General features: G+C 52.2%; 2 protein-coding genes and 2 non-coding genes across 18 annotated transcripts in view; all 4 read left to right on the plus strand.

Moving 5' to 3' along the window:
- Trpm2 (transient receptor potential cation channel, subfamily M, member 2) overlaps positions 1–8,912 on the plus strand; it is a 49,606-nt gene extending 40,694 nt beyond the window's left edge. For 12 of the 14 annotated variants that reach the window (XM_039098555.2, XM_039098554.2, XM_006256249.5 and 9 more), the window contains 6 exons: positions 59–160; positions 3,266–3,352; positions 4,067–4,172; positions 5,322–5,423; positions 6,796–6,912; positions 7,941–8,912. In XM_039098555.2, coding sequence (XP_038954483.1) covers positions 59–160; positions 3,266–3,352; positions 4,067–4,172; positions 5,322–5,423; positions 6,796–6,912; positions 7,941–8,087 — 661 coding nt within the window. In that variant the 3' untranslated portion in view covers positions 8,088–8,912. Of the gene's footprint in view, positions 1–58; positions 161–3,265; positions 3,353–4,066; positions 4,173–5,321; positions 5,424–6,795; positions 6,913–7,940 lie in introns of those variants that run through there. The other 2 variants (XR_005497198.2, XM_039098559.2) reach the window with 2 other exon arrangements.
- Positions 4,126–4,222, plus strand: LOC120099063 (Z6 small nucleolar RNA). The gene has a single exon (XR_005497886.1). It is a non-coding gene; the product is annotated as a Z6 small nucleolar RNA (small nucleolar RNA).
- Positions 5,290–5,365, plus strand: LOC120099065 (Z6 small nucleolar RNA). The gene has a single exon (XR_005497887.1). It is a non-coding gene; the product is annotated as a Z6 small nucleolar RNA (small nucleolar RNA).
- Positions 8,913–14,515: 5,603 nt separating the features above from the next.
- Positions 14,516–19,475, plus strand: Lrrc3 (leucine rich repeat containing 3). Of its 2 annotated transcripts, XM_006256240.4 has the most exons (2): positions 14,516–14,839; positions 15,492–19,475. In XM_006256240.4, the coding sequence occupies exon 2, from the start codon at positions 15,624–15,626 to the stop codon at positions 16,395–16,397; it is 774 nt and encodes a 257-aa protein (XP_006256302.1). In that variant the 5' UTR covers positions 14,516–14,839; positions 15,492–15,623; the 3' UTR covers positions 16,398–19,475. The 2 variants fall into 2 exon arrangements, with proteins under 2 accessions (XP_006256302.1, NP_663712.1); NM_145679.1 differs by lacking the exon at positions 14,516–14,839 and having other exon boundaries at positions 15,492–16,442.
- The last annotated feature ends 883 nt before the right edge of the window (positions 19,476–20,358 follow it).

Genomic DNA, 20,358 nt, shown 5'->3' on the forward strand with positions numbered 1-20,358 from the left:
GTCTCTACTCTGTCATAACCTTCCTCTGACAGGGACATGTCCTTTTGCTTGCTCCTAGCACTGCAGAACCTCTGTCTAAGATCAATTACAACGTCGTGGACGGACTGATGGACCGTTGCAGCTTCCATGGGACCTATGTGGTCCAATATGGGTTCCCTTTGTGAGTATGCTGAGCCTTGCTGGCATCAGTAAGCTGGCCCTTGGGGTGACTTTCTCTCTGAGAGAGCTGACGTTTCTGGCAAAAGCAAACGAGAAAAGGAAACAGGGTGTGTGTCATTTCCTCAGAGTCTGCTCAGAGCCTTTCCCTAGAAGGTCCCTGGTTTCACTCCAGCAGTGCCCCAAGTGCAGGAGTCTGTTGGGACCTGGCGACTACAACTTACGGTCAGAAACTCCGGGACCAGTCAGGTCCGAGGAGAGCACTCTGCCGCTAGAGCGTGTTTAGAGTGTGTTGGAAAAATATATTTTAAAAATCCTGCCGAGGGGTTCCTTCCTTCCTGCCTTTGATCATTTCTGTTTCTGGATGAAAGACACACACAGAGCCTTTATATTTTTAAATACGCCTTATGCAGCACAATAGCTGGGCAGCTGCCTGCCCTCCATGCTGTTAGACTCCACCTCCTATCCATAACCCCGTTTTTACTTTCTATGTTTCATCTTGACTGATCTTAACACAATTGGGCAGCCCTCTGGACCACATTCTCTTGGTCCAGGGCGCTTAGGACTCTTCTTGCTTCTCTGTCCCAGGGCCACTCCGTCTCCCCTGCCTCTGCTTCTTCCTCTTCTTGATACCCCTCCCACCCCTAAACCTAAAACCCCGCCTATATCTTTTCTCCCCAGCTATTGGCTGCTGACATCTTTTTTACCAATCAGAATTAACTGGGGGCAGACTCTCATTTTTGTGGCAAATAGTTATGGGGGATGCAAATTAGCATTGGAATACGAGTGGCATCAGGCCAACCCACTACAAGAGCGTGTGGCTGGTGGGCCCACATTAAGGATGGTAACCTTGTAGGGCAACTGTGATGGGCCAACAGCATAAGTACCCATAAATACCCAGACGGGATGTGGCCAGCAGGGGGAGCAGTGGAGCAGAGGATGCGGAGGGGGCCTGAGGGAAGGGGAGGCGGGCATGTTGGAGAATGTTCTGGAACAGTGAGTGGGCTACTGTCCCTGGAGCCAGAGATTATATACGTGGCAGCAGTGGAGGAGTGGCTTGAAATAGACCCGGGCTAGCCGGCATGTCTGCGTGATGGGACCATGATAGATGGGGCGAAGGTAGCAATGTCAGTTGTTGGGTGAGTGACAGGGAGGAGGAGCAATGCTCAGATGACCGGTATATTCCTGCTGTCATGACAGCTATGTGAAAACATGAACAGAAAGGACCGGAGAGGACTTTGGTCTTCCTGGACCACTCTCCATTTGAGGCGGGGGTTGGCGGCATGGGAGGTGTCTTTCCATGAGACTGGAGTTTAGCAATTGGCTAGCCTGGCTGTCAGTCATCCTTCTGTCTCTGCCACCCCTGGGATTACAGAGATGTGCTTCCATGCGCACCTTTTTTTTTTTTTTTTTTTTTGTCTTTTCTTTTTTTCCGGAGCTGGGGACCGAACCCAGGGCCATGCGCTTGCTAGGCAAGCGCTCTACCACTGAGCTAAATCCCCAACCCCGCGCACCTTTTTTTTAAAACAAACAAACAAACAAACAAACAAACAAACAAAAACAAACCATGATTTCTGAGGATTTGAACTTGGTTCTTACACTTGCATGGCCAACACTTTTCCTACCGAGTCTTTGTCCAGCCCCAATAATTTCTTTTTACATAATAACCCACTTATGTAGTTAGGACTCCTGCATTTTTTTTCTAATTGTATTTCCTAGATATATCTTCCATCTGTGAAGTGATTGTCTAAGTCTGTTTTATGTTGCTCATAATAGAATACCAAAGACTAAGTAGGTTATGAAAGATTTAAAAAAAAAAAAAAAAAAGAACGTTGATTTCAGCTCATGGTTCTGGCTCAAGGTCAGGCGCTCACAGCTCACATCCAGTGATGCCTTCTTGCTGGTAGAGGAAGGGGAAATGTGGGATGTTGCATGGCTTGGATAGTCTGTGAGGGCAGTCACCTCCTGAAGACCCCTCCTGACCCCAGTGCTCCACAGATCTCATGGTGGGGTGGATTGGAAGTGAGCTTTGGTGGGGACAAGCACAGATCGTAAGGAAACATCATTCTCTTTTCTTCTACAAAGTAGCGTTTGGAGTTCCTAGTTGACCACGAAGCTGGAGTGTGTGTGTGGGGGGGGGGGGAGGGGGTGCAAGGAAAAGAAGGTGATGGGTCAGTCAGCTTTTTCTGTCATTATGAAACACCCAGGACAATGAGCCGAGAAACAGAGAATTATCACCGTGGTCTTGGTTTGAAAGCTTTTAGTACAGACTCAAGGTGGCTCTGTGGGGAGGGAACCCCAACATGGCACGGTGTGTGGAGTGGAGAAAGCTGCCCTCCTATAGGTTGGAAAGCAAAGTGGGAGGAGGAAGCTGGGGCTCCTCGAAGGGCATCCCAATGACCTACTCCCATCAGGCCTTGCCTCCAAAGGGCTCCACCTCCCAATAGCTCTGTGCCAGGACCATCCCATCCGGACCTCAGCTGAGCAGTGGGAAATGAGAAAGGCGGGAGGGTCAAAGAGGGCACTAGGAATGCTGAAGGAAGCAGAGCCAGCCCACAGGGTGGGTCTTGCCAGCGGCGGGGGGCGGGGGGATGTGGTTTGGTGGGCGGGAGAGTCATCCACGGAGGAGACGATGCTTGCACCGGGGTGAGTCTCTGTTTTGCGTTGAAACCATGAGAACCCCCAATTCTTAGTCCTGATTTAGAATGTGGTCTGGTGGCGAGAGAGGGGTCCTGGCCCAATGACCAACACCTGTGCACTCGTGTTGCCTGCGGTCCAGGAGCACAGTGACTCCATGGAGTCACAGCCTGGTTCCTTCAGTCTGGCTTTAAGTGCAGTCATTGGTCATTTGTGAGCCCAACCCACAGATATAGGCCTCTGGGTGTTTGACCCCACCTGTGAAGGAGGACCACCGGCCATGGTGGTTGCACACTGACTAGAAAAGCCCTGGCTTTGCCCTGTGGAGATCCTTGAGGGGCCGGGACAGGTTGGCAGGAACTGGCGTACAGTCTCTGCTACACCCAATTGTGACTGGGCTCCACCCATCCGATGTCCCTGCTCTTAACCTCTCCCTCAGACGCAATGGCTAAGTGAACCGTTTCTAACCTAGGAACCCCATGGGCCGCACCGGGTTGCGTGGTCGTGGGAGCCTCAGCTGGTTTGGTCCCAACCACACTCTGCAGCCAGTTGTTACCCGGTAAGCACCTAGTCTGCCGTCTGCACCTTCGCTCCAAAGATGCTCCCACCTGCTCAAGTTCTGAGGGCCTAGAGCATGGCCTTTGTACTTGGTACCTTGTGAAGCCCATGGAAAAACACAGACACGTATCCTGCACCCCATCCTCTCTGAGAAAGCCCAGACTACCCTCTTTCCCCTGGAGGCTGCCTAAGTTTTTTTGGGGTAGTCCCTTAGCCCTACTAGGCATTGATAAGAACTGTATTTAGAGCTTCTACTAAAGAGAAGATATAGAAATTAAACACACACACACACACACACACACACACACACACACACACACACACACACATAGAGCAAAGCCTACCCACAATTCCACTGGAATACTAAAGTTTGAAAGTTTTCCTACCAAGGGATATGGGTATATCCACGATCTCACGCAGCCTTGCACGCACCCCTCAAACCTCACGGTGTTTCCAACTCTGGGTCCTGCCTAGCTTCTAGACGGATGTTGACTGGCTGCTCTTGTGGGGAATCCTCTGGGGGTTTAGAAAGGAAGATGAGGGTGGGGTGGGCGGGGTGGAGTAGGGAACATGGGGGGGGGCTGGAGATGGAGGTTGAGGGTGTGGGGGAGGCAGCAGAGGGTCCGATGCTGCTTCCAGGCCTGGCCAGTCCCTGCCAGGTGCTCTGCACAAGGGCGCCTATGGCCGTGCAGGTATAAGTAAGTCCCCCGCATAGGTGGAAGAGGAACCAGGGTGGAGGCATCTGCCGGAAGAGTGTCAGGAAGATGTTGGAGGTGCTGGTCGTGAAGTTGCCTCAATCCGAGCACTGGGCCTTGCCTGGGGTAAGCCAGGCGTCTTATCTGTCTGTCCCATTCACTGCCTGAATACAGCAGGCCACAGTCACCGGCAGAGACAGTGACAGTCCCAGCCTGCCATAGCTCTGGATGAGTTAACATGGTCCAGTGCCTCTTTGGAGCTCCCTCCCTGGCTTCCTCATAGGCTCGCACTCTGGTGTATCCTAGGCCAGGCTTCCTGGGATGTTGGAGCTCAGTTCAGGGACAACTCACTGTGGCTCAGACATAGAGTGCTTATCCTGCTCCAGACTCTGAGTTGAGCCCTAAAGGCAGAAGGGTGCTGTTTAAGGATTAAGGGTGGGGTGTTGCACAGGCAACAGTGGCTGGCCGTAGGGTTGAACTTGAGAGGGCACCGCAGAGGCCATTTAGTAATACAGAATTGGGATGCCGAGGCCCAGGCTGCTCAGGCCGGTATGAATCCACATTGCTTAGTTTATCAGATCAGTCTATCCTGCCTGCTCTTACCCCCCACAGCCTCCCAGGCCGGGCTTTTAGAGCAAGGGTCAGAGCTTGCCCTGCTAGGAGAGATCTAATACAGCTTGGGATGTCCCTCCTCTGTCCCTATTCTCTGGGCCGGTGTTCTTCCCAAACTCAACAACAAGCTGTTCTCTTTGGAACACCTCTGTCTACGGTCCTGGCTCAGAGGCTGTTTTAGTAGGGGTACATGCCCCTGTAGTGGCATGGGCAGTAAGTAGTGTTAGCCAGGGTCTTCAGGATAGAGAGGTTGGAGGGCCAAGGCAGTAGCCTAGTCTTCTGATGCTCAAAACCTAGTGGCTTGAACCAGGCAGAGGGGACTGGGGACAGCAACCAATCAGGGTATAGCGCCTGTCCCTCTCTGGCGTCAGGCTGGTGGGAGGTGGTGGCAGGGCTCATTTTTGCTTCATGGAGCCATCATGGCTATCCGTGCTCTTCTTTAGCCCCATACCCTGCTCAGGACTGCTGACGCAGATGGTGATCTGGGCAGTGTCACTCAGCTAGCAGGCTGACTCCGAACTGACAGGGACTGCCGCCTTCGGCCTTCCACGGGTCTGGCTGGCTGCCTACACTAGGCAGGTGGCCAGAGACAATGGGCTCCTGGGTTGTCCGGGATCCAGCTTGCAGGCTTTGCTGACTGCCCTCCACTTCCTCTCTACTCAGGGCTCTCGGGAGCCAGGGAAGATGCTACCACGGAAGCTGAAACAGGTCCTCCAGCAGGAGTACTGGGTGACCTTTGAGACCTTGCTAAGGCAAGGTACAGAGGTAGGGTCTGTTCCCTATTCAGTGAGCCCTGTGTATGGAGCCCCTGTGTGCTAAGTGATGCCGTCCTGAATCCTTAAATGTCTCCCTGCAAAGGGAGTTCTTTTTTTTTTTTTTTTTTTTTTTTCTCGGAGCTGGGGACCGAACCCAGGGCCTTGCGCTTGCTAGGCAAGCGCTCTACCACTGAGCTAAATCCCCAACCGCCGTCCTGAATCCTTAAGCAGGGATCTGCTTCTTACTTCTTTGTAGGGTTGTCCACCCTCCCTAGCCAGACTGGGCGGCTCTCTGTACACAGACATGGGTGTTCCTGATAAACAGTCTATGAGGTGTCTTTTCACGGCATCTGAAACACTGTATTTAAGTCCAGATTCACAAATGCACCTCTGACCGTTGGGACTATTTGTGGATATAATGTAACCGATTTCAATAGTTCTCTGGAGGCAGTCCAGCTGTTCTGTATCTTAGAAGGAAACAGATACGGGGGCTCCTCTTGTTACCTGGGAGCCCCACAATTTTAGATGGGTATCCTTGGCAGTGCCTTCTCTTGGGCAATGTAAAAAAAAATAATTTCTTTTCTTACTGGAATCAAATTCACATCGTGTGAATCCGGAGTGCTCTGTAGCTAAACACAGACACGCCCAGAAACAGAGCTGGAATGCCTGCACCTCACCCTCTTTGAGAAAGTACAGGCCAATTCCTCTTCTCCCGGAGGCTAGGTTTCCAGGAATCATTCCTTAACTCGACTGGAGGCTGACAGAGATGTTGTCTACAATGAGCAATTTCCTCACATACTTTCCTCATACTCTGTGGCCACCGTCCATATCTAGTTCCAACATGTGTCACCCAAACCCCCCAAACCCCTCAAAGACATCATCTGTCCTTATCTCTGGAATTGTTCTGAACACTTATTTTGTTCTGAACTCTTTTCTGGAGCTGAGGACCGAACCCAGGGCCTTGCGCTTGCTAGGCAAGAGCTCTACCACTGAGCCAAATCCCCAACCCCTGTTCTGAACTCTTTATACGGGGTTGTATAGCAGTGAGTGGCCTCTGCTGTCTGGGTTCTCCTTGAGAAGAATCTTTAAAGATGAAGCCTCTGGATACCCAGTGTAGACAGGAAGGTCCTTTGTTTGACTTGTGCCAGTGGCCGGGAGTGGGGTCAGGAAGCTACAGAGCCTGAGGTTAGTCGGGGAGGAAAACATGTACTGGGCAGCCTCAAGCAGGGACAGGTCAGGGGTTGAACAGGATAGCTAGCCATGTTCAGACCCTGCCCCAGGAGGCCCTCCCTCCGTATAGATCTGAGCTTCTTTATGATGGGCTTGGGGAATCGGGATCCCATCACTGGACCAGCTAGCTTACCCCCTGCCATGGCCTCCAGGTGTACAAAGGATACGTGGATGACCCAAGGAACACGGACAATGCCTGGATCGAGACGGTGGCTGTCAGCATCCATTTCCAGGACCAGAATGATGTGGAGCTGAAGAGGTTGGAAGAGGTATGAGGCCCAGCCTCCAGAGCAGGAAGCACGGTGAAACATGCTCCAGACATGTTTCAGGGACCTCCCGGGTCTGCCTGAGGTCTTGAGACAGAGCTGCCCATGAGTGGGGAGGCTAACAGACAGAGTCTCACCCTGAGAAGACCAAAGGGTGCCAGGGAGAGGCAAAAGAAACCACAGAAAAGGCTGAAGAGTGGGTCTGTGCCTGGATCATTTAGTGAGGAGGGTACTGTATGTTACTTACATTGCTATGACCAAACACCCGAGGAAAAGCGACTTAGGGAAGAGCCTGGCTTGGCTCGCAGTTGCTCCTGACTGGAGAATCACTCCAGCGGGAGCACAAAGCAGCTGCAGTCAGGAAGTGGGCATGAGTGCTGGAGCTCAGTCCAACTTCTCCTTGTTCCAGGGGACCGTGGCGCCCACATTCAGAAGTGGGTCTTCCTTTCTTACTTAATCCAGTCTAGATAGCCTCTCAGGGGCTTGCCCGGAGATTTGTCTCTAAGGTGATTCTAGATCCTGACAAGTTAACGGTCAATATTAACCACCACCAAAGGACTTGAGGACCAGGTCTAGAGAAAGGCTGGCATGGCCTTTTTTTTTTTTTTTTTTTACTCCCCGTGCCCTCTTTATGGGACCTATGTCCACTGGCGCTCAGAGCAGCCCTTTGTATTAGCAAATTATGAAACTGGGGTGGGAAAGTACCACTCTACAAAATCCAGGTTGTCCTTAATAAAGAACCTTGGAGGGGGGTTGGGGATTTAGCTCAGTGGTAGAGCGCTTGCCTAGCAAGCACAAGGCCCTGGGTTCGGTTCCCAGCTCTGGAAAAAAGAAAAAAAAAAGAACCTTGGAGGAAGGTCACACCTCTCCGTTCGCATGGGTCTCTAGGGTCAGCTCAGGCACCCAGAGCAGGCAACGCTGTGTCACGCAGCGATCTAGCCATGAGTGGGACACGGTATTGCAGGTTGCCTTGGCTCCTGCAGCCCGGGGATTCAGGGCACTGGGTAGACACAGGCTGTTTGTCCTTGTAGAACCTGCAAACTCATGATCCAAAGGAGTCGGCCCGTGGCTTGGAGATGTCTACTGAATGGCAGGTTGTAGACCGGCGGATCCCTCTGTATGTGAACCACAAGAAGATCCTCCAAAAGGTGGCCTCGCTGTTTGGCGCTCACTTCTGACCGTGGGTTCTTGTGGAAGCTCCAGGGGAAGGGGTGATCATCCATCAATGACCCCCCTCCAAGACTTGGACTGGGTGGCAGGTTGGGGTACTGGGTTGGGGTGGTAGGTTGTAGGGCTGGGTTGGGTGACCACAGGGATCTTAATAAGTCCCCAGAGGTACTGTCCTGAAAGCCACGTCTGCCACAACAGGAGGATCACAGCATGAGGACAGAAGTATTGTATTCAGTGGCTCCTGAAATCTATGTCCTCAAGTGCCATGCCTTGACTAGAGTTTATGGGGCCCTGACCAGCACGATGCTGCCACTACTCATAGACCTGGTTGGAAGTGCTACCTCTAGGACAGGTGCTTTCCCTCGGAGGGACCTCTGTCCTCATCGTGGGAGCCTTCTGTCCTAGGCATAAGGTAGACAGAGGCTATGCCTCCTTCAGGAAGAGACACTGCTCTCATAACTCCTGGTCAGTGCTGAGTCACAGGCACTGAGGAAGGCCGTGAGGGCTTTGAGCTGGGATCACTGTCATCTCTAGACTTTAGAAGGGCTCCTCTGAGGACACTCGGGCAGGAGCACACCCTCCCTCAGCTCCAGTGCCAGCTCTGCTGGTCACAGAAAACACTGGAAGAGGACAACAGGGTCCCATGTCACTGCTTCTAGAGAAATGTACAACTGAGAACAATAGGCTTTCTCTCACAGGGTAGGTGACGGGGTAGGTGACTCAAGGATTGGTACTGGCTAGGAGATCAACTCTGTAGTGGGGGGGGGTTGTTGGAGGAACGGGCAATGTCCGGGTTTAATGGGATGGGGACAATAAAGAATGTGTATGATCAATCCATCTAAAAATGAATCTCGGAAAAGTTCAGGACTCTACTGGGGTCACTGGGAACAAAGTTTTGCAGTATCTGGGGTCCGTCCTGAGCTGCTGGTTTCCCAGGCAGTAGATGTCCCTGGCTCCCAGAAAGGAGGCCTAGATGGCCCAAGGGAGGTGGTCTGATTGGTGTCACTTGCTAAGCAGTGAAAGGGTCTCTGGGAAGCGACAGGTAGTCCAGTGAGGGCTGCTGTGTGGCTCCATGGAAACTGGAGGGCACCGTCCTAGGCTGTCTTTTTTTTCCAGTTCAGGCTTCAAAACAATGCAGAGAGCTGGGAATTCTAGAAGATCTAGGAATCCCTGGAGATCCAAGAATCCTGAGAGATCTAGGGTTTCTGGGAGAATCAAGGATTCCAGTGGTACAGAAGAGGCCATTTGGCCCAAACTGCTGAGAAAATGGATCTAAAAAAACCAACTGTCTCTGCTCTGCCTGGCCTGGTAGCCCCTTGGCCACCCTTTGTCGTGTGATTGAGTCTCTGCATGTGTTAGTACCATGAAGACGCAGGGATGGGGGTGGGGCGAGCATGTGGGAGCAAAATGAACCAATTTCATGTCCACCAGCAGAGTGATGCAGCTGGTTTTCATCAAGGGTACCTCCACAATGACTTGAGACACCGCCCCCTCCCAGAAGCACCATGCCAGGGACGAAGCCTCCAATCTTCAAGTTATGTACCCAAGTCACAGGCCCACGCCTAGTCCGAGAAGGTAGACAAGGGAATAAAGACATGTTGAGAGATGGCTTAGAGGTCTTCTGCTTCCCAGACACCCTTTAAACCAAACCAGCAAAGCCAGGAGCCACCACAGGCCTAAAAGCCATAGTCTGGCTGTCACGCTGACTCGATCTTTCTGGGTTTCTCATGGCTGTCATTTGTCCTAGGATCTCATTACACTGACTCAGGCCAGTTGACACTGACTTCTTAGCTTCCCCCACCTGCAGCAGTGACTCAGACTTCTGCTGTCTGTAATGACCTTTTCATTGGTGAGCATCCTGTCCCTCTGGATGGTGTATTATTCAGTTCCAGTGTGTCTGATGTTTTCTCACAGCCTGGACTCACTGGATGGGGCATTTTTAGTGGCATTTTATAATGTGTGTTACAGCTTTCCCCTTACCCAGCTAGCTCCCAAACAATTGAGACTGGGCTATTATATTTATTTTACAGCTGTAAGGGCACAATAACTGAGCAGTTACTACTCTATTTTAGACATCCATGCCAATCTGGCTACCACCCAGGCAAAATCCCTGTGCTACTTACATTTTATGGCTTTCTATGCTCCGGGTGTTTTCTTATGGTCTATCCTGGACTCTCTCCCCATGGGTAATCTCCACTCCTTCCCCCTCTCCTCTTCCTCCTCTTCCTCCTCCCCTGGGTGGAAGCCCAGCTCTATTCTCTCCCCTGCTCAGTCACTAGCTGATCAGCTCTTTATTGACCAATCAGGGAATAATTGGGGAGCCAAGTTTACACAACATCGAGACAGGAGATTCTTAGAATAAGGATTGCAACCAGATATGGTGGCTTGGAAATAAGCATTCAAATAGTACAGGGACAATCTTTACATAGCGCACAATAACGTTATGCCTACAGGACATCACCAGAGCAAGGCTGTACCCTTCTCAGTGGGTAGCTACTGTCTGTCTGATCACATAAACCCTCTGTGATGACTAGTCACTGTTAACCTGACTGAACTTAGAATCATCTAGAAGACTGAAGAACACCCCCGGGGCATGTTTGTGAGGGTGTTTCTTAGAGAGTTTAACTGAGGCAGGAAGACCCACCCTGGGTACCACCACCTGGGTCATACCACCCTGTGGGCTGGGGACTTGGGTAGCGTAAAAGAGGAAAAAGGAAAAAGTTATCTGAATGTCACTGTTCAAAGCCTTTGCTTCCTGGTCCTCGAACAATCCCGCCTTCTGGACTATGGACAGGCACCGGATACTATGCCTTCCCCACCAGGATGGCAGTCTCTTAACTATGAGGCAGAAAAAAGTCCTCCTGTAAGTCACTTGTAAGATATTGCTCTCCAGGGAGAAGAGCAGCCAGCACACTTGGCCACACGGAGGGAGCTTTCTTAGAGTTGCTGTTTTTTCCTTTGGAGTTGATTGTTTTTGAGAGGTGCATCAGCCCTGTGGGACCCTGAAGGAAGTGACTTGAAACGGAAGCTCCAGTATGTGACAAGAAAGGACAGATTGGGACATCCTGTTTTAACTTCCCAAATGGAAGCTGCCCAGGGCTGTATTAACATCACACAAGGTGGACTTCCAGGGATACACAGTGACAACATGAAAGAACCCAGGTGGTCGGAATAGGTTCAGAATGAGCAAAGTAAACTCTTGACGGGGTGGGGAGTTCAGCTGGTAACGTGTTTGCTGTACAATCATGAGAAACTGAGCTCAGATCTCCAGAGCCTGTGTTTAAAAAAAAAAAAAAAATCAGGCATGGCAGCTTGTGTCTGTTGTCTTAGTGCCGGGGAAGTGGAGACAGGAGAGTTCCTGGGGCTTGCTGGCCAGCTGGTGATACTGTCTCAAAACTCAGGTAGACTGAAGAAGACATTCAACATCAACTTCCAGTGTACATACACACACACACGCGCGTGCGCACACACACACATACACACACGCGCGCGCGTGCGCGCGCACACACACACGTGTGTTCACACACACATTCATGATTCTTACGTCTAGCACCCTTTCAACCTTTATTCCTTCCCTTGCCAACCCCCCAACACTAGGAAGGAGAGAAAGAAGGTTAGAAGGGAAAGGGACATAGATCTCTTTCAGCCAATGAAATAGGTCACTTCCTGTTGATTAGGGGTATTGGGTTCTTTGGGGGCAAGTCCAGTCTTCGTAGACGGGATTGTCAACCTACAACAGCAGCCAGGAGCAGCAGGGGGAGCAGGCAGCTGCCACAGCCCCTCTCTGGGTTCTTTCATTTATACTCTCTTCAGAATCCACAGAATTAAACAAACTGTCTGCAGCTGGCAAAAATCACGCTCCTGCCAATGCACGAGGCAAACCATAATCACCTGCTGTGAAGCAGCCTCTCATCCCATACCCAGGACTAAAACTAAATATATTCACATACCATAACTGGGTTTTTTAAGAAACCAAAATTCTCACTATAGCAAGCTGTCCTCTGACCTCCATGGTCTCAGGTGCCATTCACCTGACCACACAAACAGATAAATATTTATAAAAAAACTAAAGTGAGAGGTTACAGAGTATTTTAAACTTGATAAGGCGGGGGGGGGGGGGAGGGCGGGGAACAACCCGTAAGGATTGAAGTTCTAGGATGCAGCAGAAACCGGACAACAGGAAGTTCGGATACTGGAAAAGGGGACACTGCCCAGGAGCTCTGCCTCTAGCTGAGGCAACTAGGAAGGGAAGAGGAATGCATGCAAGCAAGAGACAGAACAATGTTCAGAGAGGAAATCAAGGGAGGGAAAGTGAAACAGTGGAGAAGCCGCTTAAACCAAAAATTGTTGTTCTGAGTTGATCAACAAAATCAATACATGTCTCTCCCGAATGATCAGAGAGAAAGCACGGGAGGAGTCACGTGTGAGAACAGTATCAATCACTCACATTCATGAACATGGAAAGCCTTACAGGGGTGTGTTATGAACTCCTTTATGCTGACAACTGCAGAGGACCGGTTGATACAAAACATAAGGCTAAGGGGGAAACTTCGGCTCTTGTAAATACGTTAAAACAGCTCAGCTGCGTACAGAGACGATAACATCCCAACAAAGTTGCCTTTATCCCCAAACACAGGCCAATTTAACACTTGAAGATCAATTGCTATAATCCAATGCTAACAGACTTAAAAAAAAAAAAAACAAAAAACCAAGGCTGGAGAGATGGCTCAGTGGTTAGGAGCACTGACTGCTTTTCCAGGGGTCCTGAGTTCAATTCCCAGCAACCACATGGTGGCTCACAACCATCTGTAATGGGATCTGATGCCCTCTTCTGGTGTGTTTGAAGATAGCTACAATGTATTCATTATATACATACACACACATACACATACATGCATATATCCACTTGTAACTAAAAATATTCTCAGCAAATATATATTCCAACATCCACTCCTAACTAAAAAATACTATTCTCATCAACTCGAGAAAAGATGTTCCTCTCAACAACAGACAAAATGAGCTGTTTACTATGTCTCACACTACTTACCCAGATCATTTCCAAACCCAGACTCAAATGAAGATCTCTACGTCCATAAGACCCTGTGGCTTTTTAACCTTAGACAAAGACATCTTACAGAAGATACCCAAAAATCATTATCCACCAGAGAAAGATCGCTGAGTCAGACTCCCTCAAAATTAAGTTAGAGTCCCTCAAAATTAGAAACCAACCGTGGGGGAAAACTGTCAAGAGAATAGAAAGACAGCCCGCACAAACTGAGAAACAATATTTACAAATTATGTGTCTGAGAAGGAGGGCGTTTCCAGGGAACTCTGGCAACTCAAAATTAAGGAAAACAAGCGATTCATCTAAAAGCAGAGAAATGGAGCAGACAGAAAACAAGACCACACCATGAACCTCTGGGGTGACACAGACCCATGCCACAGCTCAAGCCACCACTCCACACCCAGAGTGTCCCCAGTCAGAGCCACTGGCCCACCAGGTGCTGTTGGCTATGTGCCTGTGTTGTCAGTGGGGGCGCAACACGGAGCCAAACGTGCTCAGTCACTGCCTTTCCGGAGTATGCACTCAAGGCTGCTGCAGAATGCTCCCATGGCCCTTCCGTTAGAGTCCCAGATTAAAACCCGGCCAGAGTTGAACAGATTACAATACAGAAACTGGCACACTGGACCTAGAGAGCCACTCAGCGGGGTGAACCACGAAATAAGGAGGCAGAAAGAGAACCTATGTGATAGGAGGCCATTTATGGAAGTCGTGGAGAACGCAGACTCCCGCGGCGCTAGGAAGGCAGGTGACAAAGGGAGACTGGGGTCCTCCTGAGGTCGGTGGTGATAGGTTCCAGGCTGAGGATTAGGTCCCGCGTCGACGCCCCCATTTGCCTTTCTAGGGTGCTCCGACCTTAGACCTGAGACTTGGGGTGAGGGGCGTCATTCATGCGGTGGGGCTGCTCAGGGTGGGGCTTAGCCACGTGGCACGCCCACGGACACTTCCCTTACCAATGCCCTAGAAAGCCGGTACCTAAACCCGCCCACGCCCCTCCAGACCCCGCCCACATCCCGCCCCAGCCAGTGCAGTTTACACATCAGGCCCCGCCCCTCACACAAACCTCGCCCACAACCCCGCGCACCCCTTCTTGGGCTCTCCCCTCAGTGTGCTGGCCCCGTAGGATTTTAGGAACTCTGCTCTGCTCTTCCTTACGCAGGCCCCAGCCCCTGCCCAGCCTCTCACCTATCTGGCTCTTCCCCTATGGCCTTGACCCTCCTCAAATAGGACCCTCCCCTCCCCAGCCCCTCTTCCTATAAGCCCCTCCTCTCGCACGGGACAGTCCTTTAGAGACTCCGCCCCTCACGCGCAGACCACGCCCTTACCTGGCCCCTCCCACCCACGACATACTCCGGGTCCCCCAACACACGGAACACCAACGCCTCTACTAGGACCCCTTCTCACCCGCGCCGTCCCCATCGCAAGGGCCCTCTCCATCCGTCCCTCCCCTCCCACCCTTCTCCTCAAGGCTCCGCCCCAACATACAAAACCCCGCCCCTCTTGCCTCGGCCCCACCCTGCCCCTTCTCTTGCCGGCCCCTCCCCTATCGCAAAGGCCCCCGCCCCTCCGGCCGTGGCTTACCAGCCGCCCTCTTTTACTGGCTGCTGGGTGGGCACGGGACGGGTCGCCGAGGCGCCGGAAGGGCTCTGGTCAGGCTCTGGGAAGCTCCGAAGGCACACAGCAGCCGTGGCCGCTCAGGTAAAGCTCCCATCCTCCCGCGTGGCCTCCCACCCGCGGAGCTCCAGTGTCCCTGCCCTGCCGCCCTGCTCTCTGCCGCCTCTCCCGGCCCAGCCCACACTACACGCAGGGGGCTGCTTTTCCTCTTCGGTGTCTCCAGCGCCGCGGGCGTGGAGCTGCTGCTTCAGGGCGCACGGCGAGCTCTATAGATGACCGCAATCTTTAAGGTGTCACAGGTAGCCGAGTGCTTGGGGACAAACTAGCGAACGCGGCCACCCGCCCCGCCCGACCTGGCTCGCACATTTCCGGAGGGAAGCCCTCCGCCAGCTTGAGCCTGGAGCTGGGGGAGGGGAGAGAGAGATGGATACTGGGCCTCCGCCCAGACTTGTGTCCCCAGCTATGGGTGGGTGACCAGAAGGCTAGGACTGGGTAACTACCTCGCTAGGGCCAGTCTCCAGTCATCGGTTAGCCCTGGATGCCTTACTTAGCTGGGAGATGCTTCTCTGGGTGGGTGGCCTTCGAAATCTTCCGGAGTAAGTTACAAAGCAGGTATATTAGATAGCTAGCAACCCTGCCTCAAACCTGGTGCGCCTATGACTCCCTTCCTCCCTGGATGGATCGAAATGGACAGTGCTGGTCACCCTCAGTTCCCTTTCTTTTTTTTTCCTTGTAGAACTGAGACCGCTAGGCTCTTCCGCAGGCGAAGACACAAGAGTTTGTGTTGGATGACTGCCTGCAACGTGAGGAAGGACGCTCGCTTGGAAATCCCAGTAGAGAAGAGCTACCTGGGTCGGGTGGAGGCAAGATGGGCCCCAGGGGCAGGCAGAGCCCCTCGTCCCCACTGGCCCCCTCCCAGGGGTCTTGCTTCTTCATCCTCTTCTGTTTACGGTTAGGTGCCTCCTGCCCACAGTCATGCCAGTGCCCCGACCATGCCGGGGCCGTGGCTGTCCATTGCAGCTCGAGAGGGCTGCAGGAGATCCCAAGGGACATCCCAGCCAACACGGTGCTTTTGAAACTAGATGCCAACAGAATCTCCCGAGTCCCCAATGGAGCCTTCCAGCATCTGCCCCAGCTGAGGGAGCTGGACCTGTCCCATAATGCCATCGAGGCTATTGGGCCAGCAGCCTTCTCAGGTCTGGCTGGGGGCCTGAGGCTTCTGGACTTATCCCACAATCGCATCCGAAGAATCCCAAAGGACGCGCTGGGCAAGTTGAGCGCCAAGATCCGCCTGTCCCACAATCCACTGCACTGTGAGTGTGCCCTGCAGGAGGCCCTGTGGGAACTGAAGCTGGACCCTGACTCCGTGGATGAAATTGCCTGCCACACCTCAGCACAGGAGCAGTTCGTGGGCAAACCTCTGATCCAGGTCTTGGACTCGGGTGCCAGCTTCTGCAGCACCCACCGGAAGACCACCGACGTGGCCATGCTGGTCACCATGTTCGGCTGGTTCACCATGGTGATTGCCTATGTAGTGTACTACGTACGCCACAACCAGGAGGATGCCAGACGACACCTGGAGTACCTCAAGTCCCTGCCTAGTGCTCCAGTCTCCAAGGAGCCTCTCAGCCCTGTGCCCTAGCACCCGCCTCTGGTGGGCCGCTGAGCCTGGCTGCCCTGCTTTCTGCAGCCGGTGGAGGTGATGGTGCTCTAGTGTCTCCAGGGAGGTGCACTGCAGCCGCAAAGCCCCAAAGGCACTTTCATAGTTGGCGTTTGGTCCCTGCAGCCACTGCCTAACCCTATAGCGGGGGTTGCCCATCCTCTTGGGTGCGTAAATGGAGGTTGCGAGAAATGGAAAGTCTTGTCAGGGCTGGTTTTAGCAGGCACTTTAAACCCAGGATGCCTGTGGTACGGGTCTGTGAGCCATCTGAGCTGCCAACCTTTCTCACACGGAGCTGTGGGAAGTGAATACTTGTGCACTTGAGGATGGGGCCCCGGTGGGGAGGATGGCGTCAGCAGTTTTGCCACTGGGGAATGGCTAAATCTGTTTACCCTTGCCCTCCTAGGACATCTGAACAAAGATGTCGCCCCTTTCCCATAGCAAAGTACCGGCAATCTAGACCTTTCCAGAGAGGTTATAGCCTGCACCGGCCTGCACTGGCCTGCGCTGACCTTTGTTCTGGGAGTTCTTTAGTTGCCCCCCGTGCCAAAATTTCAGTCCATCGAAAGGGAGAAAATAGAGAAAACATAAGAAAGGTCCAGCGCAGGCTCACCATGGCTATGCCAGCTGCCAGACCTCTTATGGGCTGCCCCAGCTTCCATCCCGTGCCTGGGCAGTGGAAGCCTGCCAATCACGGCGGCTCTTGTGCCTTGCTGTCCTACTGCCAGTATTTAAAGCAGCTCTCTTCAGAAGGGGAGGGACTGGAGTTTGAGGTTCCCATGCCAGTCAAGAGGAATGCTTTTCTCTAGCAACAAGAACCTTCTCTTCACCTCGCTGAAATCCCAGAGTTCACTGATCAACTTTCTTACCTGTAATTACTTCATGTTCAGGGGTAGATGCTATAGCCCCCTAACTCCAATGACTTCCAGTTTTGTCATTTATTGTCTTTTTTTTGTATAAATGTTTGTACCCTAAGCTACATTGAGTATCCGGGAGAAGCAAATGAGTGTAGAATGTGTGTGTGTGTGTGTGTGTGTGTGTGTGTGTGTGTGTGTGTGTACATGTGTGTGTGTGTGTGCTGAGTGTCAGGTCTAGACACTTCTCCGAGCAGAAATTGAATGCGGCTTCTGTTTCTGCTGCAGATTCTCTTGTGATCTGCAGGGGCAGGGGGAGACTGTGTTTGGGGGCCTGGCCTGACGTGGTCTTACCATCACTGTGGCCCACAGTTCTGTCACCACATGACACGGTTGCCCGAGGCCACATGACTGTCGGCTTCAGACGTATATGAAAAAGAAAACCCGCTCAATGAATTCCAGACTTTGTCCACTACTGAATGCCCACACCAACATGGTGGCCGTGGGGCTACCGTGCCCAGCATGTGTGGTGTGAACAGAGTACCAATCTGGTGCCCGGGATGAGATCCCAAGTTGCCCACTAGTCCTTCACTGCACTGGGCCAAGCTGCACTGGTGTCAGGGTCAAGAGGTTCCATGAGAATTGGAATCTCGAGGCAGCCTCCTTAGGGACACCAGACCCTTGGCGTGACTGCTGCCTGGCCCTCCGTGGCACAGGACATGCTCAACACATGGTGTCCAGTTAGGTGTTCAGAGGAGGCAGGTGCTGAGGGCAGAATGATCTGGACCTTGAAGGGTTCTGTGCCAAGGAAGAGAGGCTAAAAAGCCAGAGATGAGGGCTTGGATTAAGGCCGGGGGTGGTGGGGGTGGGAGTGGTGGAGGTGGTGGTGGTGGTGGTGGTGGTGGTGCGCTATCCTGATGCTGCGGCAGTGCTGAAGTCACTATGTCTGTCCCACGGACAGGGACACCTCTAGCCTGGCACCTACTCCCGGAGGTGCTGGTGCAGAGGGTATGGCTTTCGTCCCTCTTACTGTGTGGTGTGATCCGGTGTGGGGAGGGTAGCTTTCCAGACGGGGTCCGGGGGTGGGGAGGGCACAAGTTGGGAGGTAGCTGGCCCCTGCAGTCTTTCTCCCATCCTACTTAATTCTTAGGAGCTTGCCACTGTCTGGCACGACTAGGTCAGAAAAGAATATGGTTGGAGGCTGGCTGGGTGGTGAGGGCTTTGGCCGCTCTTGTCCCAGAAACACCGCATTGGGCCCTTTAGATACACAGGGGTGGGGCTTTTTCCCAGGCTGTCCGACTCACTGCCAGACTTGCTGCTCTTAGCCTAGGGCTCAGTCCTACCTGGTTGTGTATCTATAGGGCTCCTGCTGGGAAGAGGAGACAGGGGAGGGTCTCTTTGTATGGACCCTGGAGAGAGCATGCCCCTGTCCTGTTAGAAAAACCCTAGAGACCTCTGCACTCTCCTGCTCATCCTGCTGCCTCAGAGACTTATCTCCCTGCTGTCCCACTCCATGTCTTTTTTTATAGACTCTTCCCTTCCCTCCCATGACCAGCTCACAGGACAAGTATATGAGGCTGGAACCTTTGATGGAGCCTTGCAGACCGGGGTGAGGTGGAGTGGGGGGAGGGGTAGTAGCATTGAAGCTGTCTTTCTCCCTGGATCCCACCGGCTTCCACCAGCTTCACCTTCCTTCTCTCATTCCCCAACTCTACACAGACCCTCTAGATCGCCAGGACTCTGGGTCAGTACCCCCTACTCTGTGCATCCCTACCCTCTGGAAGGTAGATGGGGTCTTGCCACACAGGAGAGAGAGGTGCCTAAATGTCCCTCAGACACCGTGGGTGGTTTGTTTTTTTTTCTTTTCTTTTACCACGTAGCTCAGTGTCCTGCCCCACCCCCATCAGTGTAAACCTATCATCCCAGGTCCCACCCACTGGCTCCTTTGGGCTCTTTCCCTCCCACTAGTTAGCCTAAGACATGGCTCTAAATTGAATTCCTTGGGTGCGGTGGGAGGTTGAGGGGTGGTAAGTCTCAGACCGAGAAGACGTTCTGGGCTCATGGCAGCTCTCAGGGTACTAGGCTCCTGGGATAGCTTCCAAGTTACTTTTCTTGGAAGTTCAGTCCTGACTCTGATCCTGACACCCCCCCCCCCTCTCAGCCTTTCTGTGAGCCCTCAATAAAGCTTTTTGTGCTGAAAACTGCTGACCAGGATTCTGTCTTCCATTCTAACCCATACCTGACCCTCACAACCCTGCCAACCTCTGTCTGCAGGTCCTCGAAGCTGGTAGGGCATCTCCAAGTAACTAGACAACTGATTGGCATAGATTATTAATAGTCATTAAGTTTCCAGGAGTTATGGGAATCAGCTTACACCATGGTGCCTTGACTCTGACCGTGCAGAGGCTCTTATGTAGATTGATGTCAAGGAGATACAGGATTGGATTGTAGAGAGTGGGGACAAAGTTTTTGTAAGGTGGGAGAGAGGAGGAAGAGGGGATCAAGGAGATCAAGGGGATCTATGGAGGAGGATGGTTCAGATTTAGGTGAACTAGATCGATTTTATCTTGTCTAAGTGGGAAGTTTATATCTTTTTCTTAAAGATTTATTTATTATATATAAGTACACTGTAGATGTCTTCAGACACACCAGAAGAGGGCATCAGATCCCATTACAGATGGTTGTGAGCCACCATGTGGTTGCTGGGATTTGAACTCAGGATCTCTGGAAGAGCAGTCAGTGCTCTTAACCGCTGAGCCATCTCTCCAGCCCTGGCAGTTTATATCTTTATCAATTAGCAGTGAACTTATTGTGTGGATGAATTGTGGATTGAGAATTTAGCATGCAAATCTGATTGCTAAATTACAAGTTTCTGGAACTTCGATTCTACCTGGCTAAAGAGGACAGCGTGTGAAAGAAATGGCTGAGAGGCGGTTGGAACGTGAGGATCTGGTTCTGTTGCCTGCGCAGAGTGAGAACGCACAGGGCCCACAGAACAAGGTAGGGGTGTGTGTGTGTGTGTGTGTGTGTGTGTGTGTGTGTGTGTGTGTGTGTGTGTGCAGCATGGTAACTACCGCCTAGGGGACCGC

Source organism: Rattus norvegicus, chromosome 20 (assembly GCF_036323735.1).
Source record: "Rattus norvegicus strain BN/NHsdMcwi chromosome 20, GRCr8, whole genome shotgun sequence".
Classification (NCBI taxonomy): Eukaryota; Metazoa; Chordata; class Mammalia; order Rodentia; family Muridae; genus Rattus; species Rattus norvegicus.